This window comes from Pavona decussata, unplaced genomic scaffold (genome assembly GCF_977016875.1).
Source record: "Pavona decussata unplaced genomic scaffold, jaPavDecu1.1 SCAFFOLD_156, whole genome shotgun sequence".
In the NCBI taxonomy this organism is placed as follows: Eukaryota; Metazoa; Cnidaria; class Anthozoa; order Scleractinia; family Agariciidae; genus Pavona; species Pavona decussata.
The window spans coordinates 6,559,356-6,585,000 of record NW_028145568.1 but is presented as its reverse complement, the minus strand read 5'-3'; the positions used below and the strand labels follow the sequence as shown (position 1 = coordinate 6,585,000).

Sequence of the window (25,645 nt, the reverse complement as noted above, 5' to 3'; positions counted from 1 at the left end):
CGAGAAAATTTTCACAGGAGGAAACAGGTGGAATAGTTCGGTGATTAGGGTATCGGACTTGAAATCTGGAGGTCCTGAGTTGAAGTCCTGATCTGACTGCTAGCTGGAGTTGTTTAACATTGATGGGTATCAGTATAAATCCATGTTGGTTTGTAGGTACTTAATTTTCAGTTTCTATATTTTAAAAGGTGTCCTGCTTTCTCTCTTTGAAATGCATATTTCTTGAAAATCAATAACACAAATTTAATTGTCAAGTCATGTATATCCTGTGAAACATGGAAATTTGTTATACCATAAAAAGTCTTTTTGCTATTAGGTTAGGGAAAGACCACTGCCATTTTTGTACAAGAATGTTGTGATACTTTTCTGCGGTTTTATCACAGTAGCATAGAGAAGATGGATCTGGAAGATATGAAAAAAAGTGGGATTTACTTTTTCAATAGACTACCCCAGAGAATCATCTGGTATTAGAGCAGTCCACCTCTCACTTTGCACACTTGAGATGTAATCAACAATGTAGTTATACATGTCCACAGAGAGACAACTGGGTAGAGGACCCCCTTGAATAAGGGTTTACCTGTTTGCCTTAAGCTCTTCATTAGCAAGAGCTCTCATGCCTGCAGACGGCACTCTGTTGTTACATGTACATTATGTTACATTATGTGCATCTGACTAAATAGCCCTGTTAAAGTAAGAGTAGAGAAATAAAATCATAGCTACATATAAGAAAGTTATTCACGGTAGTTTGTGGTATCATGATATAATACATTTTCTTAGTGATTAAGTGTGCTTTCAGGGCAAAAAACTTTTCTTTCATTTCTCTCGTCCTTTGGACAAGTACTTTCCAGATTTTGATTGTCCGAACACAAAATCCACTTGTCCAAAAAATGATCCAAATGTTTTATTAGTAAATTTACTACCAAAACAATAACCAGTATAGTTACACGTACTAAGAATTCTGTCAGTTTATTTACAAGTTCAATAAAAGTGTTAGTGCTATGATTACTGATTAAGATTGCTATCCTTTAGACATGTGTTTAGTTTACCGTGGTAAATAACTCTGTACATCATGGGTTGGGAATTTAGGGTATGTACTAAGCTTGCCTAACCGGTAAACGTTTGTATGTGGCTTTACGGACCAAGAAGAAATATCAAACTAATCAAAGCTATAAATGTAACAACGAAATAGACCCAACAACTTGTGATCAGTTTCCTACTTCTTACAAAGAGTAGCTGGAATCACGCACGTCATTTTGAAATTTGTTTCTCTCATGATCTGCAATCGTGGAAATGAAAGCCTTGCATGCAGTAGGATTTCTGTAGTGTTGGCCAAATTTCTCCTGAAGAATGCACAAATTTAAAAATTTTGTTATGGCGAGTTTTTCCTTCGCTATGTAATGCACTGTGTTAAACAGTTTTTCAAGTCTCTCCCGAGATTCTTTGTTGATCTTCCTGTTCATTCTTACCAATGGTGCCTGCTCTGGTCTAGTATCGTTTTTTGCTCTTTCAAAACAAAAGTAGTGGTATCGGGATATTGTGGCTAATCTGGCTTTCAAGACGAAAACCAGTCCACGATGAACTGTCAATACCCAGAAAAAGGCGGCTACTTTTGTCACAAATGGAGGGATATTTACGGCAAACTCTACAAAACATTTCATTTTTGGCTTTCTTCCAGGCTTAGTTGAATTTACGAACATGAGATTCTTTGTACTTCTTTTTCTTCATTGTTGTGGGGATGTTTTCCTCATTTGATGGAGATGGTCTCTTATTGTTTTCCTTGCGCTCAATTTTCCAAAGGTCGAACAGAGTCATTGTGATCTATACTTGAAGACTGACACAGATTTCACACTCTTTTGAGCTGAAACAAGTGCACACGTACACAGCAAGTATTTCACAGAGAAAGAAACACTTTAACAAGAAGTCACTTCTCAGTATTTTATTCATTAGAAAGCTGAATGAAAAAATATTACCATGGTAAAAAATTGTTTTACTCGTCCTGTCAGACAAGTGCTTGATGAGTTTTAGTTGTCCGAATCAAAAACTACTCGTCTCGGACGAGCGGACGAGTGAAAGTTTTTTGCCCTGGGCTTTGTTTGATTGATTTGAGGTCCTTAAAATTATGGTACAGGCCGCTACAATAAAAAGGCCAGTTTTTTCGTCTAAAAGCCATATGCTGTATCCACTTATTTACCTTGTTGTTTGGATAGTATTGTCAGTGACCTCTCCTTGTTTGTTACTCATTCTTACCGTTTGCTAACAAGAGGTATTTAATTCAGTCAATGAAAAAAAAAATAATAATAATAATGATAATAATAATAATAATAATAATGATGATGATAATAATAATAATAATGATAATAATAATAATATAATAAGATTTATACTATGCAGTGTCTATAAAAATATTCATCTGTACCTTACAAAAGATATTCAAAATAATATACAAAATAAATAAGACTCAAAATATACAATTCTAGAATTCAATTAAATAATCTAAACTAAATAAATACGTGCTGTTATAGTGCGATGCACATTACCGTGGTCACCCAACAAATCTTTTTTTTACAAGTTAGCCAATCGGGATATGCGAATTTGATTAAAGATCACGCCTCCTTGCAAAGTCCAACAGGCAAATGACGCAACAACGATTTATTGAAAACATGTTGTTTTGTATTTTATGGCTAACTTGAATGCAAAAAGTGTTTTGAGTGGCCATGGTAAGGTGCGTCGCATTGTAAATAATTGAAACTAATTAACTTCCTCATTAAATAAAAAAGTCTCCAGTCTACTTTTAAAAATAGTTAGACTGGAAAAGGAATCGTAGGTGGAAGCAGATTTCAAAGTCTTGGGTGGCAATCTATCACCCAAAGTCTTCTAAGTTTATACTTTTGGTGGTGTTGATAAAATGCCAGGGTGGAGATTACACCAAAAATTATACTTTGTTGGAGGTAAAACATATATTAAATGGCATTAACTAAAAATTAATACATGTATCAATAAGCACCCTTACTGCAATAGCATTGTCAAAAATTTTATCTTGTCTCGAAACTGCAGTTCGTATTATAAAGAGAAAAAAGGGACTCATGTTCCTATCCAGGGCTCAAAGTTTTTACCTAAATTCACACGATTTTGAATGGTTTGTCTTTTCATACTGTGTGGTATGTATGCATCTAAATACGAAAGGCTATCCTAGGTTTGTCAACAAAATTACCTGGAAAAATTCACATTTTGGGCCACCATGGTCTATCGCAGGCTCACCAACAAAACTAATGTATTAAATCTTAGCCTGAGCTTTCGGTTTGAACCATTTCTTCTTCCTGGCTTCTAGGTAATGATGATTGAAATGTTAACTGATGTCTTATCAGCACTCTATTTGTCAATTGGCACACACATGATTGTCTTAAATTAGCAACTTTGTCTTTAATGACTAAACAGGAATTCATCCATTTTGCATAGACGTGTGTTTAATATAAATGGTCATTCTCGCTAAAGAATGACGAGGAAATAAAACAAGGTAAACATGGTCCAACAAACTAGTGCCAGGCTCCTATTGGGTATATAGAACATAGTGTCCAGTCCTTATCGTGTTATTGCATTCTTCTCTATCTCCCCCCAAGTCTTTACTGTTTCTCATGCTTGCCATGTAAAGGAGGAGCACCATAGAATCATAATATCAGTATAACAAAACGGAACTTAAACTAAAAATGTCACTTGGTTATGTCTTTCAATGGTCCCAGGAGTCAGAAACCCAAGACAGTGTTCTTAAGTGTTTCACTGTTCCAAGAGGCCTTTGGCATTATAGTCTTAAAGTCGCCGCTGGGTGAGAGGCCTTGTTGCTCGTGTAGGGGGTGTAGCTGGGCTTGCAGGTACTAATGGCTCCACAACCCCTGAAGGGTGGGTATCTTGGATGGGCCATGACTGGTGTACATGTGGAGGGGAGTTGAGAACATGGGGTTCACATTGGAAGGGTCTGGGAGAAGTAGCTGCTGGGGCGTCCACTGCTTGTGGTGCACGAGCTGCAGGGATCCTATCAGATGGTGGCGGAGGCGGGGTGTTGGCTGGTATGGAAAGTGGAGTGATTGGGCTGTCTGGCTTGGGGGGTAGCGTGTGGAGCTGTCTGAGGTTATCATCGATGTTCAGTCAACGTTGCTGCATCCGTACCGGAAGGTATTTTCTCAGGAACTTACGGTTGCACAGGGTCATCCAGCCTGAGCCATCAACACGACGACATACTGATTGAATTGGCGAACCTCAATCACCAAGCCTGTCTTGCCCCATTTTTTGGGGTGTGGGCCAGTCTGATTTTGGAGGTGCATGTGGTCTCCGACTGTAAAAGGTGTGAGCCTCTCGATGTGTCCTGACCAGCGCTCTGCAGCCTTCATGTGTTGATTCCTCAGGGCTTCTTCTCTCATGGCTAGGGTGTCACGCTGGGTAGGGTGAGGTTGGTAGCTGCCTGGCAGGATAGGTATGAAATCCTTGATTGGTCTGCCAAAGATGCACCAGGCAGGGAAGAGCTTTGTGTTAGGATCAGTATCAGGTAATCCTGTGTGTGGCAATTATTATGAGATCACTCCTAACATGTTGTAGTTGTTGCTCAAGTTGGATGGACTGGTTGCGTTTGCATTTGTGGGAGCGATCTCTGCGATGTTGGTCTTTTTCAGCATGATGATTTTTGTTGCTTGTCTGCAATTCCTCTGGACCTGCTTCAAGGTCTGAGTTGTCCACAATTTTTGGTTCTTCTGGAAGGAGTCATTCACTGATGTTTCTCCATCAATCTCCATGTCTTTTCACATTCATTTCTGGCTCTTTGGTCAACTATCAGATTATCTGAAGTTAGCAGGCTCATGGCCATGACACTCAGACAATATCCTGGTTTTGATCTTCTGGATCTTGACAGTTGCTGATAAGGAGAGTGATAGAGACCAGTGTTCAGTATCACTCAGCTAATGGCTTGTTTTTTCTACTTTTATACTTAATCAGCAGATCAAAAATTTTAAAATGTTATTGGTTGATTTGTCACAAGTGAAAACTGAGCAAGTAGTTTTCCAATCTTCTTGTTCGAGCTTGGTACTTCATTGATTAGTTGTGTCTGGTGCACAGATTACAGCAATTGCTGTTATTAGTAAGGCAGAGAACGCGGTTTCATTTGTAACCACATCGCTTTCGATGAGATTACACCTTCCGTTTACACGACGCCGTTTGAGACAGTTACCGAAACCGGGTCGATTTGAAAACACTGACAAAAGTAGACGTTTTAAAACTATACGGTTCCATCTGTCGTGTAAACGGGGAAACCGCATCAATTTGAATATGGTTACTATTTTGGCGCAAAATTTCACTTGGGCGAAAGATTCAAAATGGTGAACCTCGCATAGAGTGCGGCGCTGACTTTGTACTTGTTAGTTGCTTTCAACACGAGTTCTACTTTGTCATCAGTCCATGTGAATTGTATGCTATTTTTCGCTATGTTGACAAAAACAAAATGGCAGCGTAATAATCGAACCCAGATCCTCTCCCTCAATAATGAGTGCCTAGGAACGAGATCGGCATGACCTAAGCACTTGAAAATGGTGAGATTAGCACAGTGTAAACGTTTTGAAACCGTATCGTTTTCGATGCGGTTTCAAGGGCATGAAACCATGATGATTTGAAACCGCGCTCGTGTAAACGCTGCCTTAACTGATGGCTTTCTTTCCTTTCTTCTTACATTTATTTCTTTTCGGTGATGTCTGAACTATTTACTGCCAGTCTTCATGGGGTCTGGTGGTTTAAAATTAATACCCAGAGTACCCTGGCCAAGGTAGTTGATGAATTGTGATCCTCCTTGTTCCACCTAAAAACTTCTCTATTATATGTTAACTGTTTTGTTTGATCATATGCATTCACAATTTCAGTTCTGTTCGGTTTTATTTCTTGTGTAAACAATCTCTTCATTACAGGTGAGCTAGCTGAGCACGACTAAAGTGAATTAAGGCGTCGAAAATACTACTTAAATCAGTAATGATTTACTAACACAAAGACAAGTAAATTAACAATAAAACCGGATGTTTTGGTGTCATGACATTGTCAAGGCAATCAAAGTGAATAAATTCAGTATTCTGCCATTCTAAAATTGCATCTGCAAAATTAGCATACCAAGGAATGCAAAAATAAAATTACATTAAACTCTAAGCCAATTGAATTATTGGAGGGAGGGTAGATGCCGTAAACGTAGCAGCAGAGGAGGGCAGCGATCTCCTCAGCAGTTAGGAGGTCACCATGGCAACCGAGCCACAGCGCACCTCCAGGCACCTGTCAACACAACACTGAAAGGGAACTACCAATGTGTGGAATTGATACTTACCCAAAAGTGTGGGAGGGAGGGAGGGAAAAGCAAGCAAGCTAGCAGAGCAAACTCCAGCAAAAGTGCATGGCAATGCCCCTGCAGACCTCGCTGGACCCCCCACCTAATCCTGGAGAAAAGGGAGCATTGGCTTGATTTCAACTTTGCCTAAATTTCATTTAGCCTCATCCGATGGGTCTGATCTGGGTCTCAAATGTGTCAGCAGGTCTCCAGGTACATTACTGGTCATGCTGTGGTAGTGTGTATATATGGAGAATGAATGCTGTTTATGTCCCTCCACACGTTTGTACTGGTGGCTGCACGTATAAGCCACATAACCAGCCTCACCCAGGTCTGATTGTTGCTGGCTTGCAATCTGTGTTTTTGTCTCCCGTACTTCTTCTTTTTGGTTGCTTTTGCGGCTCACTAAAATAGGCTGGATAGTTGTATGCACCTTGAAACTGAGGTCTTTGAAGCTGTTTCGTAACAAATTGCACTGACTTTGATCCTTTTGATGGCAAGACCACTTGAACAATATCTCGTTTTCTTAGGCACTGGCAAGGCTAATGGTCAGAAACCCTTGAGTGAATGTAATCTTTGATATAATTGCATAAATTTTGGGGATGAAAAGAATAATTCACCAAGAATAAAATTCTTTTTGGTCTTCAGTGTGAAAAAGGCAGAAGCATAGTATACTGTATAATTGCTTGGATTATTTGATCTAAACAAAAGCAATACATATTGCCATCTGTGAGATCTAGGAAGTTCAGTGATGGCATGGAAGCAGAAAAAAAGGATCAACTTAACATTAATACAAATCTCTACTGTAAATTACTTCTGTCACATTATCCAGTCTAATTTAACGTTTGCAGATCTTCACAATACAGGTTAGCAAACAGGTCTAAAAACAGGTCAGCATTAAAATTGCCCTTCTTGTGAAAACCTGTTATCTGAACTGAAAGCAAATTGTGGGAGTGTGAAACTTTTATGTTAATAATTATGCGCCGATCAACTCGAAACTTCAACATCCCCCCCCCGGGCAAACCCCGGGCATTTGAACTTTTGAAGATTGGATCGTTCAAATTCCCGCCCCCTCAGGCCAAAATGGTGTTCAAATGTCCGTCCCAAGGAACAATCGTTGTCGGCTCCTGTCATGAGTTGCTACAAAAACCACAACTTTAACATTGAAACTAATGATTGGAAATTGAATTTATTAAGTCGGACAATGTCAATCAGCAAGCGTAATCTGCTCTATAATAAACTCCGAAACACGGCGAAGGTTGTTTAACGAGAAATACATAATAACATATTTAAAATGAGTTAGCCGGCTACGTAGACTGTTCGAGTAGCAGGGTATTCTGCAGTTTAAGCCAAAGTAGCGGTTTTTCATTCGACAATGTTTTTTTTTTTTCTTTAACTGTTCACTGCTGTTTTATGGCTATTCTAAAAACCTCTGCAGACATAAATGCGGGAGAAAGGTGCAGCTTGACTGATTGCATAAAAAACTACATCGTTTAAAGAACTAGAAATACATATTAATTAGTTAGCCGGCTACGTAGAATGCTGTGCGAGTGGCAGGATATTCTGCAACTTAAGCCAAAGCGGTTTTTCATTCGACAGTGTTTATTTCTTTCACTATTCACTGCAGGACAAAGCCGCAGCTTGACTCATTGTATAAAAAATCTACATCGTTTATATACAATCTATAAAAACAAATTAATATTTAAGCATCTCACTTTTGAAGACCTTTTTTTTGTAACATTTTTTTGTAATGCTGTATCTCTTCCTTTAAACTCCTCCATCTCGTCCAAACACGTATTTATAGCTGTTAGCGACTTCGGCGCCCCCCCCAAAAAGCGATTTGAAACGTGACACTTCAGGTTCAATTTTCCCCACCCCACCCGGGCAAGGTCAAATTCCCCACCCCCGGGCACAGAGAATAGTCAAATGCCCGGGGTTTGCCCGGGGGGGGGATGTTGAAGTTTCGATTTGATCGGCGCATTAATTTCAACTGTCAATAAATGTTCTTTATCAAATGAGCAGCTTTAATCACAAATTATGAATCATGCCAATAACTCCTACTTTTAATGAAACATCCTCTGCCTTGATAAAGGCATAGTCCTTATGTTTGTGATTCAAGCTGTCCCCAGTCCATCTTGACTAGATAAATTCAAAATGTGACATGTTGTAACTCTTTGCCATGGCACAGAAATTAATGGCTGATTTTTTTTTGCACTGTCACAGACCAAGAAAAAAAAAGATAAGGAAGTGAGGCTGTAGATGAAGCAGAAAAGCTCAAAGAATCTGAACAACAGAAAGATGAAGAAAACAAGAAAGAAAAGATAAAATCCTGTGAAGAAGACAGAGAAGCAGGGCTCTGTTCTGACCACAGTTCGGAAATTCCGACCGGAATAGAAGCAGTTGCATTCATGGTTAGAATATAAGGACAGTAAGATGTTTTGTTTGTTGTGTATTGACAGTGACAACATGAAGCTGTCACATTCTTTGTCTTCATTTGCTACCATGGGATGCACAAACTTTTAAGATTGGTGCACTTCAATCACATGATATATCTGCTACTCATCACGTTGCAGTCAAAGCTTGCTTTGCCAAAAAACAGCCAGCAGCTGCCCCTTTGGCAAGAGCCTTGCAGATTGTGTCCAAAGAGGTTCAAAACAAACTAAAAAAAGTTATTTGAGATTGTTTATTTTGTAGCTAAATCTGAACTACCATTCACTACCTATGCCAATCTTTGTGGTCTTGAAGTAAAACACGGTGTGGAATTAGGGAATACTTATTGCAACGATAAGACTTGCAAGAACTGTTTAGAAGTTGTACTTAACTACTTATTTTAATAGAGACCTTTGTCATTAAGATTGAGTTGCTCCTGCACGTGGCCAGTGAAACTTACAGTTTGACCACTTAAAATCTGACTGAGGTGGCCAGAGGGCCAGTACTGTTCAAAGTTAATTTTAAAGCACAGACTCATGTCCTTCTGCAAGGTGGATAATGGTAATCTTTGTGCTTGGGTGGCTGTATGTTGCACCTGTCCTTTCACCTTAACTTTGCATACTCGTCCACCCTGGCCAGGATGCATCTCCATTATCCTGCCAATGATCCAGTTACCTCATATTGCGTTGTTATCATGCATGATAACTATGTTATCTACCTGTAGATCCCGTCTATGTGTGTGCCATTTCTTTCTTGTTACAAGCTGTGGCAATGAATCTCTGATCCACTGCCTCCAGAATGAGTTGACTATTCCTGTCATGAATTCAACACAATGTTGTGGGTCCTTTGTGTCCTTGAGTGCTCCTTGAGGTACCTCTGGCAAGGCCCATCCTAGTCACATGTCATTTGGGCATAAATATGATCCGCCATCAGGATCCAGTGAGATGTGGGCAATTGGGCGTTGGTTGAACAAGGAGACAGGTGTATAATCAAACAGTGTAAGCACAGGTAGCCCAAGCTTGAAATATGAGCGCTAGTATGCAACGGTTATAACATGGCTGATTAGCTGATTCAGAAATCTCTAAACTTATGCATCAGTGCTCACCTCTTTGGTATCCTCAACATCTCTGAATGCTGGTTTCCAAGTGGCTGCAACAGTTGCATCATTGATGGTTTTAACTGCATCGTCAGCAAACTCAGCTTTTTGGTCGGAAGACATCATTTTGGACATGTTCATTGCATGCACTCTAATGCCTTCAATCACTTTAAAGCATTCAAAGGCCTCGTCACATATGTGAATCAATCCACGCTCTCGGTACTGGCGATCCTCAGTGACTTCTAAGGTCCCTGGAGCATCTGTGTTGTCCTTCAGCCAAGAGTACTGCACAAAAATATGTTCCTGCAACAGCTCCCACTTGGCATAAGCCACATGCACATTTTGGCGAGTTTCACGTGATTGGGAATGCATATTTTGCCCAATGTACCATCTACAGTGCTCAAGCTCCTTCCTGATTGCCCAACCAGAAACATGCCTTAGCTTTGCCAGACCTTCCACAAGCATGTCGGACACACGGAAATTTAGCTCCTCTGTTTCATGGCGATGATTGACCTTGCTCGCCAAGTGATGTATAAAAAAAAGTAAATGTATCCAAGCGCAACATTGAGCCAAGTGACAAATGTGCTTCAGACAGATCATCAACTTAAAAGAGGGCACGGAGCTCACAATGATACTCCACTGAACTGATGACGTCCACATAGAGGTGGTGTGTGAGGTCAGTTAGGTGCTTTCGTAACATTCCCTTTCTTACAACTTCATCTGCATTGCTTGAAAGGTGGTCTCCCAGTAATTCATAAATTCTATGCCACAAAATCAGTGAAAACAGGTTTAATTGTGGCAAACTGTCAGTCAAAACTTTGGAGATTGCAGCATTCTTTGCAGTTCGTTAAACAAATCACTGTAACAGTATATACCACAAAGTGTGCTGTATTTCTGTTATTTTAATTGGACATTTAAAGACTTAAAAGTTCAACAACTGACATTAGTATTTGCAACTGACTCACTTTCCAAGAAAAGCTATAAGATTAAAAAATTAACTTGGTTGTACACTGAAATGCACTTGTGAAAACACAAGATAACTTACAAACCTTAGATAAATATCGACTCCTGTAATAAATGGATATCAAATCTAGTGTTTTCTTAAACGTTTGTACTGGTACAAATCGCTTCACCTTTATCGTATTCTTGCATACAACTGTCATCGAATTGTAACTCGTAAATCAAATCCTAACTCATCGAAATCATCTCAAATCATATCAACCACGTTCCCTTGTGCACATGCTTTTCAACTGGTCACGTGATGAGGTCGTTACACCATGAAAGGATAACCTAATGTTCACTGTCTAAAATGTCAACTACACGATTCTCACAACTCCATTTCATGTCGAAAACAACAACAATGCTTTGAATCATAATTCCTACGACTTCCATGCACAATGCTAGCTTTTAAAATGAGTAAGAAAATGTGAAGTCACGGCAACAACAGCAGCTGTCTTGGGCTTCATTCAGATTGGGAGGAAGTCCTGAAGTGAGTCCTACTTCTCACCAGAGAGGCTGACAATAAAGGACATGGTGGCCAGTTCAATTCCCAAGAAAGACAATTACTGAGTAGCACGAAAATTTTGCGGATTGGCGATTTTTTGCGGTTCGAGATGACTGAAATTTCTGCTGGGAACTAATTTTTGCGATGGTCTGTTGAAGCAGCAGAACATTTAACTTTTATTGTTCGGTTTGTTGAGTCACAGTTCACTCTACTGACATATTAGAGACATCACTGTAATACCTTACTATGCAAAGGGACTGAACAACAACAAAACAAAACGAAAAGCCTACCCCTGCCATGCACAACCAAACACTTTTTCGTTAATATGGTTTGCAAAGACCGGTATTACTGTATAATATTTTATAAGAAAGCAGTATGAATGTACCAGAAACCTATCTAGGCATACAGAGTGGCTTTCAAGTGCAAGATGTAGCTAGTATACAACTTTGAGACCTAACTGGGATCAGCCTGCTAAAATGCAAAACTATGCCCTACTGTAACGCAATGAGACTCAGTCAAGAATAATAACACTTGTTGAACAGTAGCCCCCGCTCAGTTGGATTTAGGGGACTCGTATGAGGAGGTAATATGAGTCCCCTAAAAACGACTGCGTGGGGGGCTAGTTGAACAGCTGAAGTATTAGGAATTGAAATAACTTCTGTGCAGGCCGCCGCAGAAACGCCACTAGAACATGGTTGGTCTGCTGCACGATTGGAGTCTGTCTGTTCCTTCAGATGACCCATTCGTGCCAATCTAATGTACTGAATGGCTTTACTCTTGACAGCTCTAACTAATAGTTGCTTTTTCCAATGGAAAATCATGTTAATATCAGAGGCGTCTCCGAAAGAATTTCTAAGGTGTTGCAAAGCAATAATCTTAAAGTTGGTTTTACACCTCTCAACACTTTGCGTGCACGGTTCCCACTGCCCAAGGACAAACGATCCGCTTTACAATCAAGATGTGTGGTCTACAAAATTGGGTGTTCTGATTGCAATTTTGTGTACTATGGGCAAATGGACAGAGCCTTGGCAGCAAGGATCAAAGAACACAGAAGAGCATTCCGTGTTGGCGATAACAATTCAAAGATACTGCAACACGCGAATCAGTTTGGCCATAGTATAGATTTTGACCAAGCCACCATGTCGACAAGGCACATGATTACCACAAGAGACTTTTTCTTGAGGCCTGGCATTCTCTGCGAGACCGAAATGCGGGCAATGAACATATTGATGTTCCTGGAATTTACAGCTCACTCACGTGATTTGTTCTCTCGCGTAGTGACTGCTCGTTACGCATCGTGATTGCAGCACGCACAAACTGTGAACCGTTAGATAAGCGTTTGCTTATTTGTCATTTTTTAAACCGACGAAGGCCAAAGATTTTTGGCCAAAAGGTCTTCTTAAGTTTTTATAAACATTTGGTTTTTAACGTTTGACAAGTCAGTGTCATACACATTTTGGATTACATTATGTCCATTCCCGACTGCAATTGTGTCTGAGTACTTGTATCTACCATAAGTACTGAGTTGGAAACAGGCTGACTGTCTAGAGACGAAGACAACTTCTAAAGAAAGAGTTGTTTGGCAGCATTTATCCACTCCACTTTTCAACTTCATCTGTGAAGGTTCCCACTCAGCCAGATAGTCAGAGAGGGACAGGTTGTAGTGTGATTCTGCTTCGGCAACTGTGCAAAACTTCTTTCACAGGTAGTTAACAACTCTTGCCCTTATTCTGCTACCTTGTGAAAAAAAGAAAAAGGAAAATATGAGTTTTGAGGGGTATTTAATAGAGTATTGTCTCTGATATCGAACATAACCTGCTGCAATTCAAGGCATTTACATGCATAAACAAAAAATTAAAGTAATCAGCAACAACATTAAGTTATTTTCCCTGTTTTGGTTTTCCAATTCAAGAATATTTCAGTAAAGAGTATCACCGATCTAAATCAAAGTAAAATGACAAGCTCCATCAAAACCGAGCATACTTAACATTCTCATATGTTCTCGTCTAACGGATGTTGGATGATGTGCTCTGATATGTTGGGCTGCATCTTTCCATAATTTGTGGTCCTGTTGAAAACCTGGCCAGTCTTTGCCACTAAGGCCATAATCGGGGCTTGTTTTGGCTAATCCTAAAAATTCTGTCAATGCCCTTTCTTCTTCAAAAGTCCACTTGTGAAATTTAACAGGGGATGAATGCAAAATAATCATCAGTTCAATGTTAATAAACATTTCAAGCAAAATATTTACCTTAAATTTCGGAGATGGCGATTTTAAGCATGAAGTGGAGCCAAACAAAAGTGATTTCTTTGTTCAAGTTCCGCGTGGAACAAGTTCTTGGTGGCATTCTCGTTTTCCTTGAGGCTTTGATGGTGTTATTCTTAAAGACGCAGAATGCCTTTCACCGCTAGAAGAGTGACTTTCCATAAGACCTGAAAAGTAAAATATAAGACAGATGATTCTAAAATACAGAACAGCAACATTGGAAATCTTTGCAACCAGAATTTGCTTCAAGAGCGTTTCTCATACTTCTCTTCTAAAAGCATCTCAAGCTATCTTGAAGGTCCAATAATTCAAAGATGATTTTGACGATAAAGCGTGGAGCCTTTTTGCGACTCTTACAATAAAAAGCTACTAGAGGTAAAATTTACTTCAACTGAAGTTACAGCCACTGTCACTCTGTTACGTAATTTTATTTTTTGCCATATGCTAGTCCGGCACTTCACAACCTTCCTCTCACTTGAACCATCTTAGCAGTATTTTTATTGTAATTATAGTTTGAAGACACTCATTGTGAGGATATTTTATAATTGTAAATAGAGGTATATATTTACAGTTCTTTCTCTTTAATGATATGTATTTTTGGTCACTTAATTTTTGTTACACAATTTTAATTTGAGGGCCACTAGTTATTCATTTGAAGTACTGTCCCGTGTTACCCTCTTTAAATAAAGTTGATTGATTGATTGATTGTTCAAAAAGATGCTTTTCTACCAAGGGAATTTTATATAACAAGAGAAAACCATGCTTCCGTGAACTGGTCGCCTCTCATTGGGCACTCCATGCAATTGCAGTGACTCAATCATGATTTGCATACAATAAAGACATCTTTACGCTTGAAAAACAAAAGAAATTTAGTCCACCTACCTTCCAGAATGTTACAAGTCAACCAAAAACGAAGAAGGCCAACCGATTTCCCGTAACTTGCCGCCATTTTGAAGTACGAGTCGAAATTTCAGCATTGTTGCTGCATTGTGGGATTCCTGTCAAACCTCCTCTGTGACTTACCTAAAGGGATGACAATTTTTGGCAATAGCATGGGCAGTGTTGAAAATACTTTTCATCCTATGTTGCTATTCCTTCTCCAAAGGTACCACAGTTTTCCCAAGTGGAGTGTCTTTCAGCGGCACATTCACACTGCTTTCCCTCGTTACACAGGGAATGTGGAACACACTTTTGGCATGAGTGTACAGTGGATCCTTTCTAAATCTAACACTTCCTAACACCAGTGGACTCTGAGGGTCAGAAATGGTTGGCCACATGCAACAGATTTTGCATTTCGTAACGCCGCGTTCGTCATCCACCGTTAGCCAAGGAAATTCCTGATGCCACCTCGTTTGGAATACCCTTTTTAGTCTTTTGGAATCGTACTCCTTGTCGTCATATTTTGTCTTCTGTTTTGTGTTTTTTTCAGCACTCATGTTGCCAGCAACGAGCTTGGGCGATTTCCTGACAAACTTATCCTGGCCTGGCCTTTTGGCCTCTACCTTTTTTTTGGGTCAAGGATTTTTATCACGAGCCCCTGGCTCGGGAGATTGGGCAATCACTCCCTATGCCCCGGACTTTAAATAAATATTGTATTGTATTGTATTGTATTGTACCGGAGAAAACTGGGTCTGAAAGTTACAAAGCATGTGAAAATGGCGATCGAAACCGATAAAAACAATGGAACGAAACTTGACAATATTTTGACAAAAAAGTCTGTATTGTATCCCATAATGCCTCACGTTTTATTACAAAAGGTAAACATAACATAGATTTTAGCATGTTACACATAATAACTGGTCAGTAAACCACCACGGCCTGGCGGGCTTCTTCGAGAAACAGAACACTTGGCCGGTAAAATTTTCAGCTTGTCCCTGGTGTCCTGGCTCAGTATTTGTCGGACCCTGAAATTTGATAAAAAATTAAACGACAATGTTCCTTGGAAAACCCACAAAAATTACAGTAAATTCTAAAAAAAGCTTACCCTGTGTGTTTTACTGTGTTTTCATGGCTTCTCAGAGCTTCCAGACCCCGTTTTGAGTGGTTTATCTCTCAGCGGCTGGTACACTTGCAGCACTGTATATGTGTTAATGAAAAGGTTGGAAAACTTGAAGTCCTATATGAATGAAATTTGACCTGTCATTTGAGGAGAGCACTTCGAAAACATTGCTAAAATTCACTTGAAACTCAAGCACATTGTTACCTTCGTCACCATATCCCCAGCAAGGATGATTTGCCGTCCTTCGGGAGCAACTCGTTCTCAGAGAGGGTCATTTATTGAGACACAGGCATCAGATTTTCTCGTCTCCCTTTCCTCTTGTTCGGATTCCGCCTGTAAGTCACCGCATTCATCATCACTGTCCTCCCTATCTACTTTTTTGAAATGGGAGATATTCCGAGTGACTGTTCGGCCACTGGTCGCTTCGGCGGTGACCATGTTGTATTTTCTTGTGGTAACTGTGAGTGGTTCCGGGTCGAACCGGGGCGTGAGTTTGTGTTTCTTCTGTTGGAGACAAATGACAGTGTCACCCTCTTGTATGGCTGATTCTTGCACTCGGTGTTGCTTGTCGTAGTAGTTTTTGTTTTTGTGTTTCGCTGTTTGAATGTTCTCCTTTGCAATCGCGTGTTTGTTGAGAACCTTCCTGCTCGCTAATTTCAGGTAACTGTCCCCTCATTGTTCGATTGAACAGTAGAACACATGGTGCGACTTTTGTTGTAGCATGTGGAGTAGACCTGTAACTCAGAAGAAATCGTTGGAGTTCTTGTTTCCATTTTTTTCCTTCGATTTGTGCAGTTTTCATCAGCTTTCCGAGTGGTTTCATGAAGCTCTCTGCATTAGCGTTTCCTTGGGGCCAGTGTGGGGTGCTTGTATGCCATTCAATGCCAAGGACGTTCATATATCTTTCGTATTCATGTCCGTTAAACGAAGGTCCATTATCGGTTTTGAGTTTCTTTGGTATGCCATGGGTTGCAAAGATCTTGTCAAGTTTCGGTATGCATGCTCTTGCTTCAGTAGAATTGACTATTTCGACCTCTGGGAACTTTGAGTACGTGTCTATCACGACAAGTAGGTATTCGCCAGTCTGGGGTATGGGACCGTAGAAATCTATTGCGACGCTTTCCCATGGAGTGTCCGAAGTGGGTGTGAGCTCCATTGGTTGAGAAGCGCTGCTTGGTCCCACTGCTTGACAAGCGACGCATTTGTCAATCATTTCGTGTACCCGTTTATCCATGTTTGGGTACCAGATCTTTTCACGCAACAGACTCTTGGTTTTCTCAAGGCCTTGATGACCAATGTGTCCGAGTGCGGTTGCTCTTTCTTGCAATTCTGCTGGAATTACTAATCGCGTACCTTTGAGGAGTATGTCTTCTGATGTGTTGAGTGTTAGTTCGTCAACACATAGTTTGTATGGTTTGAGTTCGGGATCTTGATCATCCCATCTTCCACTTTGCATGCTTTGTTTTACTCTAGTCAGAACGGGATCCCGAGCAGTTGCCTCTTTGACCTCTTCAATTGTCATGTGCTTGGGGATCGCGTGAGTAATGATGAAGTTGACATGTTCTTCTGCTATCTGCTCTTCGTCCGGAGTTGTTTGCGTTGTCGAAGTCGGGTGTCTGCTTAAGTAATCGGCCTCATTCAGTAGTCCTTTGTGGTAGATTACTCTAAAGTTGTATAGTTGAAGCCTCATCATCCACCGCTGTATGCGGGCAGGAGGGTTTGACCGTGGGTTGTTGAAGATGGCCTCCAAGGCTCGGTGGTCTGTAATGACGTCAAACTCTGATCCCAGTAGGAACATGCGGAAGTGCTCAATGCCCCAAACCAAGGCAAGTCCTTCAATATCAGTTTGAGAATACCTCTTCTCCACAGAGCTTAGGGCTCGACTGGCGTAGGAGATTATTTTGTACGGCAGACCTTGTTGGTCCCTCTGTGCCAAAATGGCGCTCACCCCATGAGGCGAACCATCGACGATTACAAGGCTTCGTTTGTTAGTGTCATAGTAAGCCATAACTGGTGTTTGGGTAAGCTTTTTCTTCAGCTGTTCAAAAGCTTTCTGCTGTGGAACCTTCCACTCGAAGGTAGAGTTCTTTTTCGTTAGTTCTCGAAGTGGCGCGGTAATTGTTGCGTAGTTCGGAATGTATTCATGGCAGGTGTTTGCCATTCCAAGAAAACTGCGAACCTCACTTGAATTTGTGGGACGGGATACATTGACCAGTTTACTGATTCGTTCCGGATCTGGCTTGGTGCCTTCAGCAGTAAATATCAGCCCATAGAATTTAATTTCTTTCTGCAGGAAACAACACTTTTCTCCTTTGACCTTAAGTTTGAGTGTTGCTAGACGTTTTAGGCAGTTCTCAAGGGCCTCATCATGCTCTTTCTTTGTTTTGCCATGGATAATTATGTCATCAGCAATGTTTTTCACGCCTCGAATGTCTCTGAGATTTTTCTCTAAGACATTTTGAAAAATTTCTGCAGCGCTGCAAGTTCCGTAGTTCAAGCGTTTGTATCGGAACAAGCCTTCATGCGTAGAAAATGTTGTAATGAAGCGACTTTCCGGCTTCAATTCAAGTTGGTGATAAGCTAGTTTTAAGTCGAGCTTTGAGAAGAATTTTGATCCGTTGACCTCTGCCTTGAAATCCTGTAAGGTTGGCATGACATGTCGTTCCCGTTCAATGGCCTGGTTTGTTGGAAACAAGTTGTATTCAAATCCACTGCCATTTTTGTTGCAGAATAGCCCTGTCCCTGGAGTGTTATGACAAACTAACTCACTGTCAAAATATATGAAAATAAACGTTAAAACGTTAATAAAGTGTCAACTGAGTACATTAGTACAAACGTTTCGGGCTGAGCCCTTCATCAGTGTACTGAAAAAGGCCCGTTGCACCATACAAAAAACCTAACCGTTAACGTAGTGCGCACGTAAAAGAATCCTCATAAATTACATTTAAACCGTAACTGTAAAGCGCGTGCACGCACACGTGGAATATGTGCGCAAGAAGAAGAAATAAAAATAAATATAAAAATAAATACAAGAAACTAAAAGAAACTAAAAGAAATTAAAAGAAATTAAAAGAAATTAAAATTAATGTTAAGTCCGCTAGGCTTAAGTGTGCCAAGCGTGAAGATAAGCTTCATTTCCTGACGCTTTCGATGGAGGTTGTTCCCTGTGCACTGCTTGACGCCGCAGACCATGATATCGTCTATCGAGTGGGAGGTGGAGTTGAAGTGTTCAGCTACGGGAAGCCCAGGAGTTCGATTGCGAATACTGCGCAGGTGCTCACTGAAGCGTTCCCGTATGCGCCTTCCAGTCTCTCCGATGTACATGCTGGTACAACGGTGGCAAGTGATACAGTACACAACATTCTCAGACTGACAGTTGAAACAGTCGCGGATTGTGCGTGCGCTTTTGGGTCCATGAAGAACAGTCTGAGATGTTATGTTCTGGCATGTCTGACTGGGGGAATCTAGGTGAAACCTTTGGCTCACAACAAACTACACACACCCCCTCCTGGTTAAGTGTAGTTTTGTACCAGCCTGCTTTGCACTGCAAAACTCATGTTCGCTGCTGTTTTATCACATGTTTGTGAGAAGTTCATATGTATGTCGGAAGCACTTATCAAACAGTTCAGATTCGTATATAGGTATACCTTCATCGAAATAATTTGGCACAGGGCATAGCTTAAGGAATTCTCCAACAAGTATAACTTACTTTCCACCTAAAGGATTCCAGTACTTGTTCTCAGACGTATTTCAAAGATCTGTTTACAAAATAATACAAATAATACAATCGGGAGAGCTTACCTGTTTCTGCACAAGACTGTTGGATGATGAACGTTGAATAACTAATAATAATAATAATAATAATAATAATAATAATAATAATAATAATAATAATAATAATAATAATAATAATAATCGAATATTTATACAGGATAACCCTTCAGTATAGAGTACTGCTATCAATGGGGTCCTGTTGACTAAGAATTAAAAACCTACAAATAAGAATAACTAAAATATGTAAAAGCAAAATAAGCACTGAGTGGGTTGCTGGGTAGCTTTGCTGCTTGAAGTCCGTAGTGTGCATGGACTGTTTTTATGTACGTGTCAAGATCATCGTGAACATTTGTTGCTATTCCACTTGAACAAATTATGGAGACCTTTCATAACAAGCCAGAGCCCCGATTTTAGGGACGAGGCGTCTTTTAAAGACGCGTGCTTCGCATATTTGTGGTGGATTAAATTCCTGGCCTTGATCGAAGCCCTTTGTTTAAAACTTAGCAGGAGACTCCCAACCCAAGAGAAATACATGCATCATAGCTGTCAACATTTGGATTTTTAATTACATTCTGTCATCATTGACAAAACCCGAGCCAAGTTAAATTAAAAATCAGTGTAGGAATCATTGTACAAATTAGGTAAGACCTCTCAGTTCGATGGTTTTCAAAAACAAAACTAATTCACGCTGAGTTTTCCAAACCAGTTCTGTGATGATAAAAAAATTCTAAATTTCTTGTAAAACGTCTTTCAGTTCCAGGTGTTTTCCTGGATTAGTGGAGAGGCAATTTTTAGCAACGCTCTTCAAGGCAGGAACGTTGAGTTTTCCGTCCTTTAAAACTCGATGAACTAAGGCACCAAATGAATACACGTCACTCGCTGTGGATTGTCTATCTCTACGATGCAATTCAGGTGCTATATGTGGGTAGCGTTTCAACACTTCCTTGATGTTGACTTTGGGTTTCAAAAGCCTTGTCTTTGAATTTTCCTGCTCTTGCCAAAGTCAATAATGATAGGGTTATGGTTTGCACCATCCAATACAACATTGTTGCCTTTAAGATCATTGTGCAAATAACCCTTCGTGTGAAGAAACAGCACAATTTCACCGATTTGTTTAAGAGTCTTTACACAGCCGTCGGCACCATCAACCATACTTGTGGTCACAGCTACAGAGAGGGTTACACTACAGCCCTCAACAGTGTGGTACTGGAGAACAAGATAAAATGGCGCTTCCTCAGAACACACGCCAAACAGATGAGGTATTCCGGGGTGGTCTCTAAGTTCTGACAACACTGTGGCCTCTATAATTACCTCTCGTTTGGCTCGTTCGAGTTCTTCCTTCGTTGTGTCTTTCATCTTCATCTCCTTTACAACGACTCGATAAACTTGGCGGTATGTCGCAGGGAAGCATCTGCCAAAAGTCCCCAAATCAATTGGTTCTGTCCTATAAACAGATAAGAGGTTTCGATTCAGCTCTTTAAACTTGGATGTGCTATCTTTATGCTGTTTCCTTTTTATCCTCCACGACTGTTTTAAGTCCTGTGGGTTCTTCAACCTCGGGCTTGTGCCGACGTTGTCGCATCTCCTCACGCTTCCTCTTCAACCACTCCTTTCGTTGCTTTCGCTTTTCTGTTTTATCATGTACTCTCGACTTGAAAGATTTCCCCGAATTTCTCCTAATAACTTTCTTTTCGCCTTCTTCCATCGTAAAGCAAGGTCCGATTCCGTAACAATCAGAAGAGAGAACTCTGAACTGAGAACTGCAAACAATTCAAGCGTGAAAATCTGGAATTCCGAAATACATTACTCCCTTGGGTATTGTCAAATGATATGGCTGAAAGAGCTAGAGGCGAGTAAGATCTATTGTTGCTTTGTTTCAACATCCGGCATCGCATAACTGGTTACATGCGCACGTGGAACTGAATTGCTTCAAGTTTGAAATGGCTCTAAGTTTTACTTATACCCAACAGTGCTGTTTCTGTTCCAAGCGATTTAAAACGCTTAGGGCTGTTGAAAAACACACAGGTACAAAACACCCGGAAAAAGCGCTACTCAGCGCTAGAAGTATCAGGTTCTGGGACAACAAAGAGCAATTAGTCTCTATACCCGATTTCAAGTGTATGGATAGACGATCGAAAGAGTACCAGGAGGGATATCTGTCATGGTTGGCGGGTCTGACCGAGCAAATGAATGCCTCTTTACATCCCTGTCTCCGAGGTTAGTACAGTGTACTTTCAAATTACTTTCTGGAATACACTATACGGCCCGAAACACTTTCCAAGTAGAATTCGAGAACACCGTAGGCAATTTGTTTCTTAGGAACTGCCTTTGCAGAAAGCCCTAGAGAAAACTGGTTTTAATTTAGTGGCGGGAGTTCGATAACTATAATGCAGGCATGCATTTATTTATAAACCACTTGATAGTTAAGGCAATTAACCAAAACGATTCACTGGTCAGTTAACAAATCACATCGCTTACACACTTTTCTTTAACATCCAGGTCGATGGTTGACAATAGTATTTCCCCAAGTCCCAGAGAAGTTCTTTGCACATTTTGTTGCACAAATTTGGTGGAACGTAAACAGCATGAGACAGCTTCCTCATCGAAAGCCGCCATTTTACTCAGCATCAAACAAACGCATTTCCTTCAAAGTGTTTAGTATTGCTCCTTTTGCCGACACCTTGCACGAGCAGGATGTGCTCAAGTTAAGAGAATCGGCATTATACTCTGGGCAAGAGGAGATTGCGAATGAGGAAACAACTGATCCGATGGAAGAACTTTGAGCTGCAAAAAGTCGAAATTTCTGGAGAACCACAGAAGGGAGACCTGACAAGCGGGCTAATTACAAAGGGTCATTAGAAGTCGGCCAAGGTGATGCTCGCACCAAGCGAGAAATAGAATTAATTTGGTGGCCTGGCCTTTTCAATGCTACAAATCACGGGAAACTTACAGTAGGTTCTTTGTCAAGAAAGTATCCCTTTGACCCTTGAAAAATGAAACTTTGACAGTGCGCTGATGTAATTTTTGAAGTCTTTCAATAATTATAGAATCTATTGTTAAGTTTTGAAAAAACAAATAAACACCTCCAGCATCAAAAGAAAAAAACGCACCTGTATGGTAAGTTAAAATAAATATCATTTCATTGACCGAGATTTTCCATTGATACATTCATGGAAGAGGAGGGAGAGACCTGACCATGATTTGGCTTATGTAGAGAAACAAAAAAACAAAAACAAAAACAAAAAACAATTGTAAAATTAAAAAGATAAACTGAGGTAATTTGAAAATCAACTGCTCATTTTGAAAGAGAGACCTTCACCTCAGAAACATGGGCGCGCCGCCTGTAAGCTCTGAGGGAGAGGGTAGCCCCATAATTTGGCCTATTTACATAACTTATAAGAATGAAAATAATGACTGAAATAATATGTTGGACATCAACTGTTCATTTTGGAAACAAGACCACCTTCACCTCAGAAACATGGGCGCGCCGCCTGTAAGCTCTGAGAGAGAGGGTAACCCCATAACTTGGCCTATGTACATAACTTATAACAATGAAAATAATGACTGAACTTACAAAAAATGGAAATTGCTTCAGAAACTTGGGCACACCACCTGTATGCTCTACGGACATATATATGCTTAACAAATAGCACTGAAAAATCAACTGAATTAACTTATTTGGCCCACGCATGTAAGATATCACAATGAAAATATGAAAATGGCCTAATGGTATAACCAGTGTTCTTCAAGCACGAAAAAGCTCATGAAACTGATAACCTCCACAGGACAAACTGATGCAAGAGCTGTTGACGATGCTTTGTCATGTCTTCAAATCGCCAGTTAATCTGTGGGATTCCAGCCTCACTAACATTTAGAAAATCCTTTGCTGCAAGAATTCCCATGCCACAGCTCCCACAACCTTCTCCAACTGAAGGTTGCAGAGGCATACCAAAACGTTGAATTGGAACTGAATCCCATTGTGATTGTGACAGAGGTATGGCTTGGTTGGACAAAGACAAGTTAACAGCTATGAATACAATCTGAATAATGGAACGAATATTGATTGGTGGATTAACTTTGAGTCGATCGTCAAAATAGGCTTGGAATGAAACCATGTCAAAACAAAGAAGGCCCCAGTGGTTGTTGTTGACATGTATTGGAGTCAGCAACCACTGAAGCTGGTTTTGAACCCTTCCAGAAATAAGGGGTTTCAAGTTAGAGCGAAGGAAATTAAAATCACCACGTGAAGCCCATGTCTGTGTCATGGAAGGCAAATAGATAGATTGTACACCATAGGAAACGTTTGAAGAAAACATTGACAAATTTAAAACACACCTAATGGAGAGAGGTTACCCGAGAAATTTCTTGGAATTGAAATTTGAGGGAAGGAAACGGGCTCTCCTCCAACAGAACAATGCAAAGAAACGAATCCTGCCCTTCGTAACGCAATACCACCCAGCAGTTCCAAATCTGAAAAGAAATCCTGATGAGCAAGTGGTACTTCATACAGCAACAACCATTGCTAAACGAAATTTTCAAGGATCCGCCATAATATCTTACAGAAAGGGGCGTTCACTCAAAGACATAATCGTGAGAGCAAAATTATAACAAAGGCGTCAAAACCAGAACACGTACTTTGGTGCCGTGTAGGCCTGTCAACCCCAATTAACACTTGGTGATTTTATTAATCTATATGTAAAGAACTGACTTTGCTTCTACGTGTACAACTCCTACTGGTTGCTGCCTTGCTGTAATCGAACCTTGATTAATGAAATCAATTAATATTGATAATCACAAATAATTTGGCAATTGATTTTTTGTTGATTTCCGATGTTAATTGATTAATTCATATCAATTTGAATCGATTTTGGTCGAGTATTGGAGTTAGTGATGTGTTACATGCATCCTGCCTGACCCTTAAAGCCCCTAACAGTGATCAGCATCAAATTTCTTGTAACATGAATGCTTATTTAGCCCCTGAGGTCATGAGAATTAAGGATATGATCACTCAAGGTAAATTTTGTCATTTTTTAATAAGTTCTCCCCAGTACTATTACAACAAAGCAATGGGATAAGACAGGAGAACTTACTCTCTGTTATTAATTAGGGTTTAAAAGCACAAAATTTTGTAGACAAAAAGTAACAAAATAAAACAAAAAATCATGGAAACAAAATAACACTCACCCCACTTTTTCCGAGTGTGGTTCTGCTTAAAATAGTTTGCCAACCGTCATCGGAAATTCGTGATTCCAGTTTACAATGTAGGATGATCCAATCGGGAACACACATTTCATCGACTCGTTTTCGCCACAGCTCTTCTGGAATTAGCTCCTCGCAGGTTTTGCGATCACCACGTTCTTTCTCTGCTCGTTCAAAAATATTGCGGACAATATTTTTTCCATCAAAATTATCCTTTCTCTGGAATAAGCAACATTGAGCGATCATTTCGCTTAGCGTCTCCTCATTATCTACGCAAAGATTTGTAATGTCACCCATCACAGTTTCAACTTTCTTTCTTATCTTTTGATTTTTTGTTGCTAGGGCGATGCAGGAGCCCTCTATGTCTGCCAATGATGATATAGATCCGTCAGGAGACGAAGATGACGAAAGGGAGCTCACATTGAAGGAAGAACTCGAGCAATCGGGCGTCGAACATTTTGGCGGGCTTTCCGGAGAGCGGTTTGAATTTGCATGACCCCGTACATCTTCCTCAGCACAAGAAGAAATTAGACTTGAATCTCTGTCAGAATTAAGTATAAGATCGTCCGACCTGTCGCTACTCATCTCCAACGAGTTACACTGTGTAGAGCTAGAGCTCTCATTAGTGTCTGCAAAAGCGACTAGTTCTCCAATGTTTACGGCCTTTCTCAAACGCTCAAATAAAGTAGATTTTAAAAACTCTCCCTCGCCAGGATCTTTTCTTCACAGATTTCCCACCAGAACAGCAAAAGCGGTGCCGGCATAAAGGGCATCCATACCTTTAGCTCTATGGTTGAAGCATGACATGCTAACTTCCCCGCCATTTTCGTCTCGAAGGTCACAAATATTGACCCGGCATACTTCTTCAGGAAACAAGGCAAATATATTGTTGACGCAAAACTTTCTCGGAGGAACCCCACACAACTTGTCGTTTAAGGTTACTGCCATGTTTCGCGAGTGCCTTCAGGGAAATCTAGCGTACGCGCGCTGCTTCCGATAAAACCACGGAAAACTATATATCACTGTAAAGCTGATAA

The 25,645-nt window shown here is 40.3% G+C and overlaps 2 protein-coding genes across 14 annotated transcripts in view; one reads left to right on the top strand and one right to left on the bottom strand.

Annotated features, from left to right (window-relative positions):
- The window catches only part of LOC146465570 (uncharacterized), a 45,652-nt gene extending 20,342 nt beyond the window's left edge, over positions 1-25,310 (top strand). For 4 of the 13 annotated variants that reach the window (XR_014868250.1, XM_085128476.1, XM_085128479.1 and 1 more), the window contains 2 exons: positions 21,909-23,403; positions 24,951-25,310. Coding sequence is in view for 9 of the 13 variants with exons in the window: in XM_085128476.1 (XP_084984602.1) it covers positions 21,909-22,192 (284 nt within the window). In the remaining 4 variants the exon portion in view is untranslated. Of the gene's footprint in view, positions 157-8,566; positions 8,772-21,908; positions 23,404-24,950 lie in introns of all 13 variants that reach the window. The other 9 variants (XR_014868252.1, XM_085128484.1, XM_085128482.1 and 6 more) reach the window with 6 other exon arrangements.
- Positions 8,785-12,379, bottom strand: LOC146465571 (uncharacterized). The gene has a single exon (XM_085128475.1). It carries the CDS (start codon positions 10,527-10,529, stop codon positions 9,861-9,863), a length of 669 nt encoding a protein of 222 aa, XP_084984601.1. The 5' UTR covers positions 10,530-12,379; the 3' UTR covers positions 8,785-9,860.
- Positions 25,311-25,645: the final 335 nt, after the last annotated feature.